This window comes from Lepidochelys olivacea, assembly GCF_965140295.1.
Source record: "Lepidochelys olivacea isolate rLepOli2 genome assembly, chromosome: 7".
Lineage (NCBI taxonomy): Eukaryota > Metazoa > Chordata > Testudines > Cheloniidae > Lepidochelys > Lepidochelys olivacea.
This window is the reverse complement of record NC_140417.1, coordinates 55,274,192-55,291,829: the sequence shown is the minus strand read 5'-3', so window position 1 is coordinate 55,291,829 and position 17,638 is coordinate 55,274,192. Positions and strand designations below refer to the sequence as shown.

Sequence of the window (17,638 nt, the reverse complement as noted above, 5' to 3'; positions counted from 1 at the left end):
CTGAATGCAACCGATGAAGTGAGCTGTAGCTCACGAAAGCTTATGCTCAAATATATTTGTTAGTCTCTAAGGTGCCACAAGTACTCCTTTTCTTTTTGCGAATACAGACTAACACGGCTGCTACTCTGAAACCTGTCAATACTCTCAGACAGCTGCCCAATGGCCCCCACATGTGAAATGAGTTGTCAGGCCTCAGTCTGGATCCCAGTGTATCCACCTCGCAAATACCAACAACATGTCTGGCTCCCTGACAACAGAGGTCACAGCCTGACTTCTCACCCTCTCTGGGGCAGGGCTGAGGGAACGCGGTGGAGCAGTACTGAGGAAGCTTGTCCATCTGCTGCTCATGTTATCCACTAAGCAGGGCCAGACAGGGACTTTGCTCTCCAGAGCTCTAATCACCCAATTAACTATCCAGCTGCTAGTGAAAGAAAAGAACACAAGGACTTAGACACACCAGCATTTTGCAAGCACTTGGCTACTGATTTATTGCACTGACTATTGGTTTACAAACATGGCTACAGGAGAGAGCTACTGGCCAGTAATTTAGCTAGGCTGGCTCCTGATCAGTCTACAAGAGATTTCAAACAGCGGCCACTGCAGCAGAACAGGTGACAAAGGCACAGCCCTGCGGGAAAGCGTTCAATCACAGTGCCGGGGCAGTGAACTCCCACGTTGCACGGCTGACTCAGCGCACCTCACCCCCTGGCTAGGACCAGAGACATATCAGCCAACTCTTTACAAGGCGCACTTTGCCCGGAGCATATGTACAATCAGTGTCAAGGCAAACTGTTATGTATACATCACAGTCACTGTGCAATAAATTAAACATCAAAGTGCTCAACTGTCCTATTTACACCATCATTAAATAGTTACCACCGGTGTTCTCAGCCTAGGGGGGAGGGTTTAGTAGTTAGTGTGAGGCGTAAGAGTGCTTGGCAAATGCGGGGAGGTGGAGCACTCGTCTGCTCAAACCCTCCTTTGAAGAGCCTTGGGAAGGCGCGGCGGGGCTGGAGAGCAGCAGTCGAGGAGCCTCCCTGGGGCAGCATGTGAGAGCCTTAGGGGGGAGGAACGCTCCCAGCGTGGCGGGGAGCCCTGACGCGAGTGTGAGCATGAGAGCGCGAATCATGGGATCCCTGGCTGGACGCAGTCAGACAGCAGCTGATTAGGCAGGTCAAATGGCACCCTGGAATCTCACCCCGCTAAGGCGCTTACTTACACTGCGGTGCACTGTAAGGAATGGCAGAGCTGAGCAAAGGGGGAGGGGCGGAGCAGGGGCGGGAAGGTCTCTTGTCAGAGGGCTCTCTCACCCGGGGATGGTTGCACCCCTTCTCTCTCCCTTCACCCCACATGGAAGAGGCAGTGATTTTTTTTTAAATGCCTCTGACCGTTGGGAGCCACGCACAGGGAATATTAAACAAGGCCCGCAGTTTCCGAGCCTGCGGTGCTGCTGTCCAAATCCAACCTGGCTTGATTGGCTCAAGGTTTGCAGGACTGTTCCCCAGGCCCAGCTTTGATTGCCACTCTCTCTATCTAGTAGTCTGGTGCACATACCTGGCGAGCTTTGGGCGCTCAGGCTCCCCGATACCAACCCTGTGTTTGCCCCGGGACACCGACTGGAACAGCAGTGTTTCCATCTGGTGTTAACTAGCTAGTTCTTGGTGTTGCTAGTGTAAATCCAGAGTCACCCCCGCCACACGGTAGGTCGGAGGGGTGTGGCTCTGGATTTAGGTGTGCAAATCCCAGCTGGCTTTGTCTGGGCTGGGGTTGTGGGCCACAGATTGCTGGAAGTGAGGGCCACTTCCCAGTGCAGACAAGGCCCTGCCGTCAGCAGCCTGTGGCCTGCCATCGTCACCAGAGGCACTGTTTCACGCACCGGCTGGACAGTGCCCAAGAGCCGACGCCTTCCTTGGGGCTGTGCTGGGGAACAGAACAGAGCCAGGAGGGAACGCTGCCAAGGGACAGGAGACGAGGCACCAAGATGACGTTAGGGTTTCCTCTTGAGCTTGCGAGTGGCCCCGCCGCCGCCGCTCCGTTCCCGCTTCTCCTTGCGGACGCAGAAGTACTTGGTGACCCGCTTTCGGCACTGCTCGCACCGCACAGCGCAGCACCAGTGGAACTTGCAGTTGCAGCTGGACACCATCTCGGCCCGCCTCTCCTCCACGGCCAGCCCGCAGTCCCCACACAGCCGCCGGCAGCTCCGCTTCTCCCACCGACTCAGGGCCTTGCCCCGCTTGAGGCACTCCCGGCCCTCGGTCCCCAGCAGCCCCAGGGTCTTGTTCTCCAGGCAGTAGTCAGGGGAGTCTTCCAAGTGGACCAGCTCCTTCTTGGAGATGGAGCTGAAGGTCTCGGCGATGGCCCCCCGACTGGCCGCACTGTTACCCACCCCTTGCAACAGATCCACTTTCAGGGCCTTGTGGTACTTCTCCTTCAGGTACGTGCCCACCTCCCGGAACTCGGGCAGCTGCAGCCAGCAGGTCTGGGTTGTGCAGCTGCCCGACACACCGTGGCACTTGCAGGTCCGCTTCATGGTCCCCTTCACCGCCTAGGAGACAGAGAGGATGTAATGGCCCATCAGCCAGGACGCTCTGGCGTGCTGGTGCATTACCGTCCCCGGAGCCACAGCGCCCAGAGGCAGCTGCCAGGAGAGCTCGCCATTTTCTAGTGAAAGGAGCGTTGTCGAGATAAAAATATGGAGCAAACCCCACACACACATTTACCCGTGTCTCCACCCAGTGTCTGAATGGAGTGATTTGCAGTGTGTGTGCACGCACACCGCAAACCCTCCCCAGCCGGCCAGCAGAGGATTAAGACCGAAAGGATTTGCAAAACCAAATGCTGAATGCAACTGTCGCTGTCGCTGCTGCACGTTTTATGGTGGCAATTCGCCACTTCCTGCAGTGCAGCTGGTGAGGCTAGCCTGCGCCAGGTTCCCTCTACAGCTAGCAAGGCCGTTTGCCTGCTAGCGCTGCACCAGGCTGCTGTGTTTGGGTTGCAAACATGACAGGGCAGATTTACATTTCAAGGAAAAGAGCCAAGCTGAATGGATCAGCGTTTGTTAACTCCCTTCCCTCTCTTCTGGTTAAAGGCTGGACCTCAATTACTTGATAATCCTTCTGAAACGCAGAAGGCATGGCTCCTACACTTTGCTGCTGCTTCCAGAAAGGAAACTCCCTCTTCAGCTTTCCTCAGTAGAGCTTCTCCGGAGTAGGAGATGATCTTCTGTGTCCACAGCTACACTAGGCCCTAATCCTGTAACTTCATCCACTGACTACACCATGGCGCCATGCAGGCACATGGGTGTGGTGCCCATGCAGACGAAGTGCCAGGATCAGGTCCCTAATCGGCACCCTTCTTCCCCTTCCCCCAGGGCTGTCAGCGCCATGTCCCAATAGATGGTTGTGAGCCAGTGCCTGAACTCTCTCACCCTCTGGGGAGTGCCCGGAGGCCCCAGGGGGGAAACTCATCCTGTTAGAAAACCTGTTGCTGTGTGCATTTTAACGAGCCTGATGCTCGCCACCTCGCAGCACCCAGTGTAGACACAGGCAAGTCGGGGTTAAAAACATGTCAGCCGGGTGTGGGGGAGCTGTCCTTGGGGTTTCCTACCAGCCCTCAACACCTTTTTGAAGCACGGCTGTCCGCCATATTAAGGGAAAAAAATGCTGGCTCAACCTCATCTTAGTCGAGATGTGGTGGGGCCCCAATGCCAAACACAGCAGAGGCAACCTGACCTGCCTGAAGCCAATGGGAAGTTTGCTATGGATGTCAGTGGGTCCGGGATTTCACGCCGTGTGTTTTCCCAGGCTAGACAAGGCCAGGGCAGGGAGAGAGACGCCACCCAAGGGAGCTGGGAGTTGCCTAGGGAAGACCTGGGTTGCACTGGCACCTTCAGGGACAAAAAAGTGCAATAACGTGGCTCAGTATATAACTCAGAGGCGCACGAGCCGCTCATCGGCCAGGGCGGATGTCGAGTCTTTGCTGCTGGGGAGACTGGCTCTTTAGACCTGCAGAACCATTGCGCACGCCGCCCCAGCTATCAGTGGCCAGCGATCACCAGTGAGACTGAACTTCACTGGTGCAAGGCCCCGCACACCCTGGGACAACACTAGAGCTCAACAGAGGTGCAGCTACCTTGAGCGCTAGCGTCCGACAGCTGAGCAGGGGCTATTTCCAGCTGCACGCCCAGACCCCCCAAAGCTGCCATCCCTTCATGCCCTCCTGGCTCCGCAGGCCCAGCCCTGCTATCCATTCTTCTGCCTTTCTCCAGGGCAGCTGATCACTATCACAGTGAGAGACCGGGTACCAGAGGGCCTGGGGAAAACCCTCGCTTCCCACAGGCCTGTTGGAGAGAAGGGGGCTCACCTTCCGGCCAGCTTCGTTGTTGTGCAGGTTCATGGCTGCTCTGGCATCCTGTCCCGTCTCCAGGGCATCCACAAACTGCTTGGAAATGGCCTCCCCAAAGCCCACGTTGTCGCTGCAGCCACCCCACAGCCAGCCTTGTCCCCCTGTGGAGAGACACGAGATGGGCAGTTCCAGGGGCCTCCCACATGGCAGCCCCTGCCTGCCTGGCCCTGGGAGATAAAGCATGGCACGGGTCCCTGGGTGAGATGGCTCTGCCAGGGGATGGGGAGCAGCTGGGGTGCCACCTCTGGGGCATAGCCAGCCCACAGCCTGGTCACACTTCCAGATTCTCTCCTCTCACAGCCTGACGCCATTTTCATCCAGGTTTGGACGCTAAGTGAGATGGAGAGAGATCTCCCTCGGGAAAACAGCCACGAGCACCGGAGGTTGCGCTGGCCTTGTCTAGCCCGGGAATTGGAAGGTGTTAGCTAACATACGTAAACAGCCTAATGTAGATGTCACCACGTGCCTTTAACATGTGTTAAATCTTTACAACTGGCCCAGTTAAGAGAAGTAAATAGTGGGGTCCCCAAAGGGCTTGCACTGGGACTTGTGCTGTTCAACATATTCATAAATGATCTGCAAAAAAGGGGTACAGAGTGAGATGAAAAGTTTGCAGATGGTACAAAATTACTCATGATAGTTAAGTCCAAAGCAGACTGCGAAGAGTTACAAAGGGAGCTCTCAAAACTGGGTGACTGGGCAACACAATGGCAGATGAAATTCAATAATTAATGCAAAGTAATGCATATGGCAAAATAAAATCCCATCTATACATACAAAATTATGGTACCTAAATTAGCTGTTACCACTCAAGAAAGAGATCTTGGGCTCATTTTCAGTACTCTGTAAGCACTATGTTTCCAGAACACTGCAAATTTATAATAATCCTTCTCACTGTGCCTGTATCATCCTGAACTCATTCTCCAGCTTCAAAAGACTTAAAAATTATCTCCACTCATCAATGGGACAGACGCAACTGAATAATGTAGCTGTCCTTAACGTGCATCAAGACAATACCAGGGAACCTAGATATAAATAAGATTGCTGACAGTTTCATCCAGAAAGCTACAGAGAGACATAATGTCTTTAACCTGGAACATTTAGTGAAGACAGCTTGTAGGTGATTGCAATGATTTCAATAGACTGTAATTCATGATAATGTAAGTATGTAGGTCATAACAACTGAATCATTATTAAAATAGTAAAGATACCAATGATAGACACATTCAGTAACTAGAATACGAAAGAAGTGTATAAATATGCTGAAAATAGCCTCCCCCTCAAACCCCAGCACACACACCTTTTAAAAAGCACCCACTGGCAAAACCAAAAGTCAGCGCCTATGCTGCCGGGTCTACACTAGGCTGGTTAGTGCGGGAGCGGACACTTTCCAAACCCTAGCCTTGACAGGCCCATATCTCCTCAGAACGGTTGGGATCGGGAGTCCCGCAGGGGAGAGCACAGCCCGAACGCCCAGCTAGGTGGTCAGAGCAGAGGCGTCAGGCTCCCTCAGTACAGAGCACCACGTCCTACTATGAATTGTGGCTGTGATACAAACAATAGGCATCCAGGCTCCCCTCACTACTACAGCATCTCTCCCACGAATGCCTGGGGCACAAAAAGCAAGGACACACTAGGGATTTTATGCAGTAACTAAACTTGTCCGTATTATTCCTCATTCAGTGCCTTACTGTCTCATTCAGCCTCACGCAGTGGGGAAATTAGCTCCCCGTTGGGGCCGTTGCTACTCCAGCCCCTCATTTCACTTCCTTCAGCCCCCTCTCTGCTTCTTCCCTTTTCCCCTCTCCGAGTCTGCAATGGGGTGTCTACCCCACACAGGGGTTCTCAGGAGCAGGAGAGCCATCAGGCCACCTTGCTGCACCTAGAGGGGGTGTCAGGCTGGATTTGATATTAGACCCAGCTGGGGAGGAGCTGGGGTGTCTTCATAAAAGCAGCCAGTGGAAACTAGCAAAAGGTATGATCCAGGGGAGGTCCTCAGGAGACAGGAGCGCCCTCTTCCTGGGAAGGCTGATTGAAGAAGGCCACAGGGATGGAATTAATCCTATGGTGGGCCCTGGAAAGGGGGCCAGGTGCACAGAGGCAGTACTTGGAGGCAGCCTTCCAGGAGAGAAAGAAGGAGCCGAGAGAGAAGCCAGAGGCCCAGGAACCAGAGGAGAGGCAGTGTTAAGCACAGGTGGCAGAGAACTGGCACATGCGGCTTGATGGTAAGAAGCGGCCCAGGCAAATAGCAGCCTGTCTGAAGGAGCAGAGATAGCTGTTTACTGCAGGGTCCCTGGGCTGGAACCCAGAGCAGAGGATGGGGCTAGAGCAACCATCAGCAGGAGGCGCTACAGGAACCTGGCCAGCGATACCACAACCACTGCGAAGCGCTGCTCCGGCAGTGACTCAACTCCTCTAGTTGAGAGCATCCCTCCTCCTCTCTTCTCCTTGTAGTAACTCCAACGCCCAGCTCCAAAAGCACAACCTTCTACTCTCACCTGAAGTTACAGAGAATCTCCATGAGTGGTACTGGGGCTATGACATACAATCAAGCAGCTCTGAGTCCATCCAGCAGGGCCAATAGTGCACAGTAATTATAGAATCTCGGGGTTGGAAGGGACCTCAGGAGGTCATCTAGTCCAACCCTCTGCTCAAAGCAGGGCCAATCCCCAATTTTTGCCCCAAATCCCTAAATGGCCCCCTCAAGGATTGAGCTCACACCCCTGCGTTTAGCAAGCCAATGCTCAAACCACTGAGCTATCCCTCCCTCCTTTGCCAGCTCATTACAATAATAAGCAGGAGTTATTCACAGATCTGGTTGTCCCAGGGTTAGCTGTGTCTGAACCCCACCTAGGACTGATCACATTACCAGTAAGTGGGCTCTACGTGTGGTGCATAGAGTCTGGAGATACCCCACTAAACAATCAGTAAAGAGAAACTATTGAGAGGGGTGTGACTATCTACTGCCTTTTAACTGTTTTTGACTTTTTAAAAACAAAATGCACTAGAATAAACAATACAAACCCCATGTACTGAGACATCCTGCTCTGCAAAGGATGCAGAAATGCCTCCTGACTCAGCCAGTCTGCTCCCTCTGTGTGTTTGGGATTGCATCTGCTGACTTCAGTGAGTAGAATGACTGAGCGTGACTCCCATCAGCCCTGCACAGCCAGCACATCTAAGAGGGAGGGAGCTGGAGTCAATCCCCACTGGGGCTTCATTACTAAACTCCATTCAGCTAGAGCCGGGCAAACCCTCTGAAGACGATCAGCTTGCACAGTTGCCACTGAGCCCACAATTGGCCTGCAGAGCCTTTTGGATAGGGGGGGTGTGGGAGCTGGAGAGAGCCCTGCTTGAAAAAACACTGTTGTGCTTGTAAACAAGCCACTATGAGCTGGAGTCCCTGAGAGCACTAATAACCACAGGACCATGTGTTTTATGCAGTGCAGAGTCATGCTTCCACAGCCTCCTGGATGCACACGCTGGGAGGCCAGAGTCGGGTGTGGAAGTGAAGGTGCCTCTTGCAGAAAGTTCCATAGTTTCTGACTATGGGCTCAGATTTGTGGCCACTCGGCATCGGGTGATCAGCAGCCCTATGGTTTGCATGGCATTTTGAAACTGTTTTGGCTGGAAGGTTCTTAATGAATGGAAAGGATTCCCATCAGCTGCCAAGCTGGTGACCAACCGGGGCACTCAGCAAACATGGGCTCCTCTCAACTCAGTGTGGAATGGTGCATGAGTCTCGCTGGTGTGATCCTCCCAAAATCTCTGAGGTTAACCCTGGTGTCTTCCTAAGGGTTAATCCATAGAGCACGGGCTCCCTATGGAACTGCTTGGCTTCCACTGTGATGCTCTCCCATGAGCCCTCTGTGAGTGACTCTCCTGCAGGGTTTTCCCACTGCGCTTTCTAAATAATGCCACAAAGTGCAAAATAACGGTCACAATTAATGCAGCAAATAACATGGAGGTTGAAGAATCCATATTGATCCAAGGTGCTTGTAACAGGGTTGAGTTGCAATGTACAGAGGGAGATGGTGTGACTGCAGGAGTGAGAAAGTCCAGAATAAAAGGAGAGAAATACATCTAACCTTGTGTGGGGAGGATAACTAGAGCTGGTCAGAATTTTTCCCATGGAAAATTTTGAGTTTTCTGAGCAAAAAAATCAAAAACTGAAATATTTTATTCTGAAATGCTGTTGCAGTGCCTCATGGGAATTGTAGTTCAGGGGCTTCACATGCCCATTCTCCTCCATGGTCTGGACTCCCTTGTGGGACTACATCTCCCATGATGCAGTACTTTCCCCTGTCATTAAGGGGAAGCCATGTATCATGGTAGTCACATGGCGTGGTTCATCATGGGAGATGAAGTTTATCTGAGGACCCTGGTCCATAGAGAAGAATGGGAACATGATGCTTCCAAATTACAACTCCCATGAGGTACTGTGGTGGCATTTAGACTAGACATATTTTGGTTTTCGGTTGAAAATTGAAAGGATTTTTTAAGTTTTCAGGCATTCAATTTTTTCAACAAAAAGTTGAACTTTTCCATGGAAAGCAGACACTTTTTCTTTGCAAAAAACAAATTTTGTCAATGACCCAATTCTCCGTCAAAAAAACATTTTCAGGGTAAATTTTTTTAACCAGCCCTAATAATAAATTTCTGCTTTAAGCATTAATATCCTACCCTGCTCTGACATGCTGAGTGATTTCTGGCAAGCCACTTTGGCCAAAAGTTTCAAAAGTGGCCATTGAATTTTGAGTACGTCAATTTTCAGATGTCAGTGGTCCTGAAGGCTGGTCGTCCTACCACCCCACCAGCACCAACCCAACATACTTAAAAATCTGTGGCCACTTTTAAATCTATTGGCCAATGAAGCCAAACTGGCAATGACTGAGCCACCATGGTGAGTGTGTGAGGTGTCTGTGTCTGGTTTGTGAGTGGTCTCAGAGTTTGTGACTGGTTAGACTTGTGGAACTTGATTCTCTCCTCATTTTTACACTGGTCTTGCTCCATTGGCTTCAATGAAGTTATTCCTGATTTACACCAGTGTATGTGAGGGGAAAATCAGGTCTGGTTGTGTGTGTGTTTATTTTTCTTTTGGGGGAGTTAAGAAAATTAAGGAAGGGTTGGACAAAGCTATAAATTCAGGGCTAGCTCCTCGGCTGGTCTGAACTGACTTGGCTCCATTGACTTCCATAGAACTAAGCCAGCTCGCACCAGGTGAGGGTGCAGCCCTGGAACACTTTCTTTCTGGAGCCTTTTTGCCACTGGGGACCAAGGGAAGAAGCTGTTTCTCCAGGCTCTAGGGGAGAAGTGGAGAGACACCCAGGGGGTGAGACACACAAATTGCAGCTGATCTGCTTCTTACCGAGCTGCCCGTTGCGGGAGTCATCACAGCCGCAGTTGTCGAAGTCCCCAAGGCTGCAGTTCCGTGTCAGCGTGTACATGACGCCCGCCGAGCTGATGGCATGGACAAAGGCTGTCTCTCGGTTTGCTGCCAGGCACAAACACACGGGGAGGGAAAGCGCTAAAGGTTTCACTATGGGCTGTGTGGAGCAGAGCCAGCTGCTGCCATAGGGGAAGAGAATATTCCAAACGCAGGTCGCTGTGGCTCTGAGATGAGGCTATGTGGATTGGGTTAACCTGGTTTCTTTTCCTCCCTGTCTGGGGCCCTTTGGAGAGTAAAAGGCAAAATGCTGCCCTGCCAGGGCTATCCCACTGTAGACAATAACGTCAGTTGATGTCGTGCTGGGGAAACGTGCTGGGATCGGCAGCTCTGCCATTTGTCCCCAGACAGGGCACAGCATGGGCACTGCAGGACAGGGCACAGCATGGGGACCAGCAGGGCGAGCCTCACCCGTATGGCCCTGCCAGTATGCCTCTGCTTTGAGATGGAGGGACTTACCGCTAGGGTTGTTTCCGTGCAGAGTCATGGCCTCTGCTAGGACCAATGGCAAAGGGTGACCAGTCAGGGCCCACTATGATGCTGGCACCAGGGCACTAGGACCTGGGCTGAAATGATCAACTAATTTCCCTGGGGGCCCCAGGTGATAACAACATGTGGCTCATCTCCAGGACCAGCTGGGGCAGGATTTCAGCTGGCAAGCTAGAGAAAGGCCTGCTAGCTCATTGCCAATTTTCCACACCCCCACCCCCACGCTCTGGCTCTCTAGACCGCTGCTGATCCCCCAGGGTCTGGACCGTGAGCCTAGTGCCAATCCCCAGGAGCCAGCTCTACTGTAGCCCATTCCCAGTCCCCTGGGGCCTGGCAGCCACGTGGGTATCTATGACAGGTTTCAGAGCAGCAGCCGTGTTAGTCTGTATCCGCAAAAATAAAAGGAGGACTTGTGGCACCTTAGAGACTAACAAATTTATTTGAGCATAAGCTTTCGTGAGCTACAGCTCACTTCATCGGATGTATTCAGTGGAAAATACAGTGGGGAGATTTATATACACAGAGACATGAGGTTTCTCTGCGTATATAAATCTCCCTACTGTATTTTCCACTGAATGCATCCGATGAAGTGAGCTGTAGCTCACGAAAGCTTATGCTCAAATAAATTTTAGTCTCTAAGGTGCCACAAGTCCTCCTTTTCTTTTTGTGGGTATCTATAAGAGTCAGGTCTGGGGCAAAGGCATTTCCTGCTGGTTGCTGGGGGGAAGGAGAAGGGGGTGGAGTGGGGGATCCATTTCCCTGCCCACCATGGGAGGCTCTGGCAGGCCCCAGCAACCCGCCCGCCTACCCTGCAGCGGTGCTGAGGCAGGAGAGCCGCACTGGGCAGCGATTGGACCTCAGCCCCCTGGAAGCTGCGCTGGGGAAGCCCCCCCTGTCGGCCTGATCACCAGAGCAGAGCCATGGAGGAGCTTCTCTTTAGCCAGCTCCCACAGCCCTGTTCTGAGTCTCTGTATCCACTCACCCAGCCACCTCCCCATCCCTGCGCGTGTCCCAAGGGCAGAGGCCAGGGCTGGCTCTAGCCATCTCTTCCCACAGGGGCTTTCAGCTGATTTGTCTCAGTTCCTCCTCACAGGGGGTGGCAGGCACCGAGGGTAGAAACCTCCCCCAGCTGTGTGTGTGTCTGTTGAACCCAACCCCATCCTTGCCCAAGTGGGGGCTCAGCAGGCACACAGCCCTGCTGTGGTGATGTTTGCCATGTCCCCATGCCACTGTGCCAGCCGTGGTCCGGACACACCACCCTAGAGCAATGCCAGGGCAAGCCATGGGGAGAGCAGAGAGGACAGAGCCAGCCACGGGGGAAAGGGCCTGGGAAGGATGTTCCCCAAGAGAAAAGGGAGGGAGGGCCTAGTGGGAGAGACGAAGAAATCCTCAAGACAAGCAGGGGCCTGTGGGCTCTAACCTGGGGCGAGGGGGTCCCATGAGCTATAGCCAATGCTTTCCTTACCACTGCGCAGCCCGCCATGGCTGGAGAGCTGCAGCGCTCTCTCGGGGCAGTTCCAGCGGTCCCATGCGAACTGGAATTTGCACTCCTCAATGCCGCTCTGGGCCCCGGCCGCCACGCTGCTGGAGTAGATGAGATACGCCTGCACGGGGAGGGCAGTGGGTCACAAAGGGCCACGTGTCCTCGGGCGGCTGCACCACCTGGCACAGGTGTGCCCCCCACGGGCAGGGCTCCGGCACAGCCCAGCAGCACCTGGGAACCACAGCTCCGTTTTGCACCTGGATATTCACCGGGAGGCGGCGCCCTCTGAACAAAGGATCAGGAGCCAGGAACTGCACCGTGCTACTCCCAGATGAGTGGGGCCTTGGGCCAGTGCCTGGTGCCTCGAATTTTCCAGGGGTAGCAAGAGGATGATCACCCTGACCCGCCTCCCAGGGAGTCGTAAGGCTAAGCAGCTGGTGGCGTGACTGGGTGCTGACAGTGTGTGGTGCTGGGTGTTGTCTGTATTTCAGCTTTGGGGGTTATGTGGGAGGAGCTAAGCGGCAGGAAGAACCGGTAGGCCAGCCCCAGAGAGGACAGCTCTTGCCCTCTCCAGACCAGCACAGGATGGGGTTTGCCCCCAATGGACACCTCCAGTGTTACTGAAACACAGCCTAAAGGCATTGACAATGAACTAACTTTCCCATCTCCCCAGGGATCAGGGATCCTCAGAAGCAGAGGGACCAGACAGCGTTGGCTCTGCTCTGACAGAACAGCTGGATCCTCAGCTGGTGTCTAGTCCATGGAGCGACACTAATGTCCCCCAGCTGAGGATCTGTCCAACAGGATCTGGCTGCCCTGCGATGGAAGCCCAGCGTTAGCAGAACTCGAGTTAGCAGCCCCTGGGTTTGCTAACCTAGGGCTCGAGTGTCTACACTCCTTTGTAGCCCCAGGTTAGCAACTGTTGAAACCTGGGTTCCAAGCTGGGGCTCCATTGTCTACACTACATTATGCGGGCCCAAGTCAACCACCCATATCCCAGACATCCTAGCGCCCTCCCCAGATGTGGCCACTCTAGCCCACTGTTCATGGTGCAGTGTTGGAAAACTTGACTGCCCAGAGCACGAAGGAAGTCAGTCTGTGGGATAGTTTTGGCAGACTCCCAGAGCACAAGTTCAGTGGGGCTGAATCTATGCTGCACGGCATTAGGGCTTGAACCCTCGGTCCCGGCTTGACTCAGACTTGGATCCTTGGTCTGAGGCCTGGGTTAGCACGATTTGTGTGTGGATGGAAGGAGGGGTTAACATCTGAACCTTGGGTTTATGTGGCAGTGTAGACATATCCATAAAGACAGGCTGACATAATGTGCAGTCATTAGTGCCATGGGGCCTAGTGGATAGAGCACAGCACTGGGACTCAGAAGACCTGGCTTCTATTCCCAGCAGGGTGCTATACGATCTTGGCAAGCCAGATCCCCCTCCCTGTGCCTCAGTTTCCCTCCATGTAAAATGAGGGATCATGATACCGACCTCCTTTGTAACGTGCTTCGAGATCTGCAGACGAAAAGAGCTAGGTATTGTAACTTGCGACGTGCAAAGTGGTGTCAAAATGCAGACATTCAGCGCGTGGCAGAGGTGTAAATGACCACACTGCCATACTTCACATGAGGGATCCGGACTGGGATGGCTCCGCTCACGCTGGTGTCAAAGGCCTGATTCTCCCTAGCCTCATTTACATCCGTGCAAAGGGAATGTGAAACGCTACCCCCTGTGTGAGTGAGTGGAGAGTTCGGATGTGACCTTTTTATACCTGCTTGGTGCAAACGCCCCACTGGTTGCCCGGGCAGGGGTCTGGCCTAAAGGAATCATCTTCTCCACCCTCATCCACCTCTCCCCATCCCTACACTGCTTCCGGGGCCACCCGCTGAGCCTTGTGCTCAAGGCAAAGCCCTCACGTCATGCTGTTGTGATGCCGTGGGTCAGCAGGCTGTAACTCTAGTGTCACCAGGACCCATGTCCTTACAGGCCAGATTGCAACACCCTTCATCCCAGGCCTAAGGGACTGCCCCACCTGAGGACGGGTGACCCCACCCCTCCCCCATGGTGGGACTGTGCCTGATGTCCCTTAGCTCTCCAGGGGGGGAGCCTGGCATTGTAACAGTTGACAAATGGACCCTGTCTCTGCAGCCAGGCAGTGGGGGGCCTGTGGGAACAGCCAGCTAACCTGGGTTACATGGGAGCTAGAGGCCCCAGAGCCTGGAGTCCATGGGCACAGCTCTGGGATCCGGCCCCCCAGACAGACGCCCGTGTTCCCTGTGAGCAGAACCGATCGCAGGCCAGAGCACAGTGATGGGCACCGGACAAGCAGCCTTATCTCCTCCCGACCCTCCCCCAAGTTCCCTCTGGCTGGCATGCTGTGTGGGGAGGCCAGCAAGGCGGCTGGAGGTGGAGGAAAGGAACGAGGTGCCCCTGAGGACTGACTGGAATCCGAAGCGCAGATCAAAGGGATTTCTCTTACCTTCGGGCCGGTCATCAGGAAATTATTCACTGACCTGGAAGAGAGAGAACAGGCCCTCAGTGGTGAGGAATCAGCGCAATGCCGACCACGGGAATGCCAGGAATTCTGCAGTGCCCTCACCAGCTCGGAGCAGCATTGGCCTTCCAGCCCCTCCCCCTGGGGCAGAGAAGCCCCTTCCCCCTCCTAAGAGCCCCTCCACATCGGGAAATCACCTGCTCGCTGCTGGCCCATCCTGGGCTGTGACCCCCTCGCTCCTCTTCACAGCCTGGGGCAGGACCCTCCTCCCCCTCCTCATAATTGCCCCCACTCTAGGGCAGTGCCCCCCTCCCCTTATCACCGCACCCCCACCCTGGGGCAACTCCTGCCCTCCCATCCCACCCCCCTCTTTCTTGCACGGCCAGTCTTTTACCAGTCATTTGATTTCCATTTGCAGGCATTTGGCCAGCTGGCCTTGGTGGGAATGACCCTCCTGTGCATAACAGAGCCCAGCCCCTGCCCTGGGACCAGCCATCCATCCCCACTGCACAACCCCTGGACGCTGCCCCAGCATACTTAGGATCTGGTCCCATGCGCACCAGCGCCACCTAGCCAAACCAGAAGGTAGCGCACATCTAGCTCCACGAGCAGACAGACAGAAAGGAGGGATTCCTATGTTCTAGGCTCATGCTCTAACCACCTCCTTGTTCCGCTGGACCCTGCTACCTCTAATCTAATCCAACTTGAACCCGGGTAAGTAGCTGCAGTGTTGTCAACTTCTATATATTATTCTGTCTGACACTATTTAGGGTTGTCTTAAGGCCCCAGCTCCTGGAGGCATGTGACTATGAGAATCTCGGCTCTCCTCGTGAGACAACAGTAAGGTTCTAGCCCTTGTAGTTACAGAGAAAAGCTTGAAAACAATGGCTACGAAGCCAGAAGGCAAATACAAATAACGTCAATATTGGTTTTTTTTTTAAATCATAAGCTTTCTTTTAATCTCTTACTGTCTTGGGCCAGACTCACGATTTTTTGAATGCTCAGGGGTGGCTTTACTGTGCTTGGTATCATGGCTCCCACTTCTAGCTGGAACGGGAATCAGACATGATGAAAGACTGTGAGAAAAGCTATTCTCCCAGCTCATGTGGAAGTAGAAAGAAGCTTCAATGTCATAAAGCCACTTTGCCCTGATACGGCTTTCATCTGGCTCTCCCTGACTTGAGGCAGGCATGATTCAATGATTATTCAGGGAAGTCCTGCCTGGCTTTTCCAAATGGAACCATCAGGCCTTTCAAGAGTCTCCCACCATTGCTCTGTTCCCTCTGCTACACCCACTCCTCCAACCTGACCTAATTTCTCACTCTTTATTTATAGCTTCTTGAGGCCGCAACTAGGACCAGGTCCCCATTGTGCTTGGCGCTGTACTTACCCATAGTGAGAGACAACCCTGCAGCACTTACAGTCAAGACAGACAGAGAGTGGGAGCGGAAACAGAGACACAATGCCTGCCACAGGAGATCCAGCCAGAGCCAGAAATAGAAGCCAGCTCTCTTGTCCTAGCTGCTAATGTCATAGAGCTTGAGGCCAGAAAGGCCCACCAGATGATCCAGTCTAACCTCCCTAATCTCACAAACCACCAGCCCCACCCAGCACCTGCACGCTAAATCCAACAACCAAAATGAGACGGTCACACTCTGTCAGTCACACCCTGTCTAGCTAAGGTACAGAGATTGCCCCCATCACTATCGTATCCAAGCACCTCACAATTTCTTCAGTGTATGTAGCCTTATAACACTCCTGTGTTACCTCAGTCTTGTCTTTGTATCTACTGAAATCTGGCATGTATATCCTTTGGACAGACAATACTCATAGCCAGAACTCTGATTGACTGAAGGGTCCAAGGGCTGGAGTTAGTGTTTTGAACATTTTCTCCTTCCCAAAGGTGTTCTCCCAGTGGCATCCCCAGATACTGGCTGCTGTCAGTCCAGGAACAGACTATAATATAGTCTGACTGCTGCTGTGGAGCTGGCTATGGTGTATTGAAAACTGTGTAAAAGTTGTGATCTATCACTTTAAATTCTCAGGGGTTTTCCTGATTCTGCTTGCAGGCTAGTGGGCTCTGGGAAAGCATGGGATCAGAGTCAGTCTGCAGCCAGCCAGCCTAGAATAAGGGGGGATGAGTTGTGCCTCTCTCTTTTATGGAGCAGCCTGCTTTGTCTCTCTCTGTTTTGGGGCTCTTGTGTGTTATCGTTCTGGATTCTAAGAAGTAAAGTAGTGTTATGCTGCAACCTTCCAGAAAGAGTATTTGATGTTTTTATTTAAATTCTCTGTGTATGCTGTGAACATAACACTTTCAATCCTCAGTAAAAAGCTAGCAGGCCCCTGCATCTAATGCCCTATTTTTGAACAAGTTGGGCAAGTGGAATTTGGGGACGACTGAGGCAGGACTAGAGCTTTCACCTTCATTGGCAGGATGGTGGTAGCAGAGCAATGGGAAGGCAGAAACACAAGCCTGGAGAGTGTCCACCTGGAATGCACAAGCAGATCTCTCAACAGTTTAGAGCAGAAGTTCCTGCTCTAATCAGATCGCAGAAGACATGGCTGGAGGCATTCATTGCTTCGAGAGGTTCAAGGGCTTCCTACCGGTATGCTGCTCTGGAGGCATACGGTAACTGCATCTCATGATTTTGAAACACTTCAGTTCCTCCCATGTCATAAGTAGAAGCAGGGGAGAGTAGGAGGCATGTCTGCCTTCATTGCCCCAACTCCCACAGGATTAGCTATTTGGATGTGTATTACAGCAGCCTCTAGACCAAGATCAGGGCCCCATGGTGCTAGACACTGTGCAAACACATACCCCAAGACAGTCCTGCCCCAAAGAGCTTACAGTTCACATAAGGCAATAAAGAAAAGAAGCAATCTGCCGAGGGTCACACAGCAGCTCTGGGATAGCTCCAGGAACAGAACCCCCGTCCTCAGCTGCTAATCCAACACATTGTCCACCAGGCCACAAGAGAACAGGACCCTCAGGGAGCACGTGAGACAGAGCGGGGAGTTAATGAACGGCAGAGCGCTGAAGAGGAGGGAGGGAGGGAGTGACAGCACAATGGAGAGAGAGACACAAGAGAAAGTGAGAGAGGCAAAAACAGTGTGAAAGCCACAGACAAAGAGATCACCCATTAGACACTGGTGCATTCTACAGGCACAGGCTGAGCCCATGTCAGGTGTTCAGGTGGGGGGCCAGGGCTGTGAAATACCGTAGGGTTTTTATAGCGGGAGAGCGAAGAGACAGAGGGGCACAGAGACTATGTAACAGACCGATGCAAACCCATCTCTTATCCTCGTGAATCAGCAGCCCCATCCGA

The 17,638-nt window shown here is 53.0% G+C and overlaps 1 protein-coding gene across 1 annotated transcript in view; it reads right to left on the bottom strand.

Annotated features, from left to right (window-relative positions):
- Positions 1 to 479: 479 nt before the first annotated feature.
- The window catches only part of WNT8B (Wnt family member 8B), a 28,694-nt gene continuing 11,535 nt past the window's right edge, over positions 480 to 17,638 (bottom strand). Inside the window, exons 2-6 of the mRNA XM_084634892.1 lie at positions 14,298 to 14,331; positions 11,805 to 11,943; positions 9,773 to 9,898; positions 4,363 to 4,505; positions 480 to 2,545 (exon numbers count right to left, since the gene is read on the bottom strand). Of these exons, the coding sequence (XP_084491018.1) occupies positions 1,988 to 2,545; positions 4,363 to 4,505; positions 9,773 to 9,898; positions 11,805 to 11,943; positions 14,298 to 14,331 (1,000 nt within the window). The 3' untranslated portion in view covers positions 480 to 1,987. The remainder of the gene's footprint in view (positions 2,546 to 4,362; positions 4,506 to 9,772; positions 9,899 to 11,804; positions 11,944 to 14,297; positions 14,332 to 17,638) is intronic.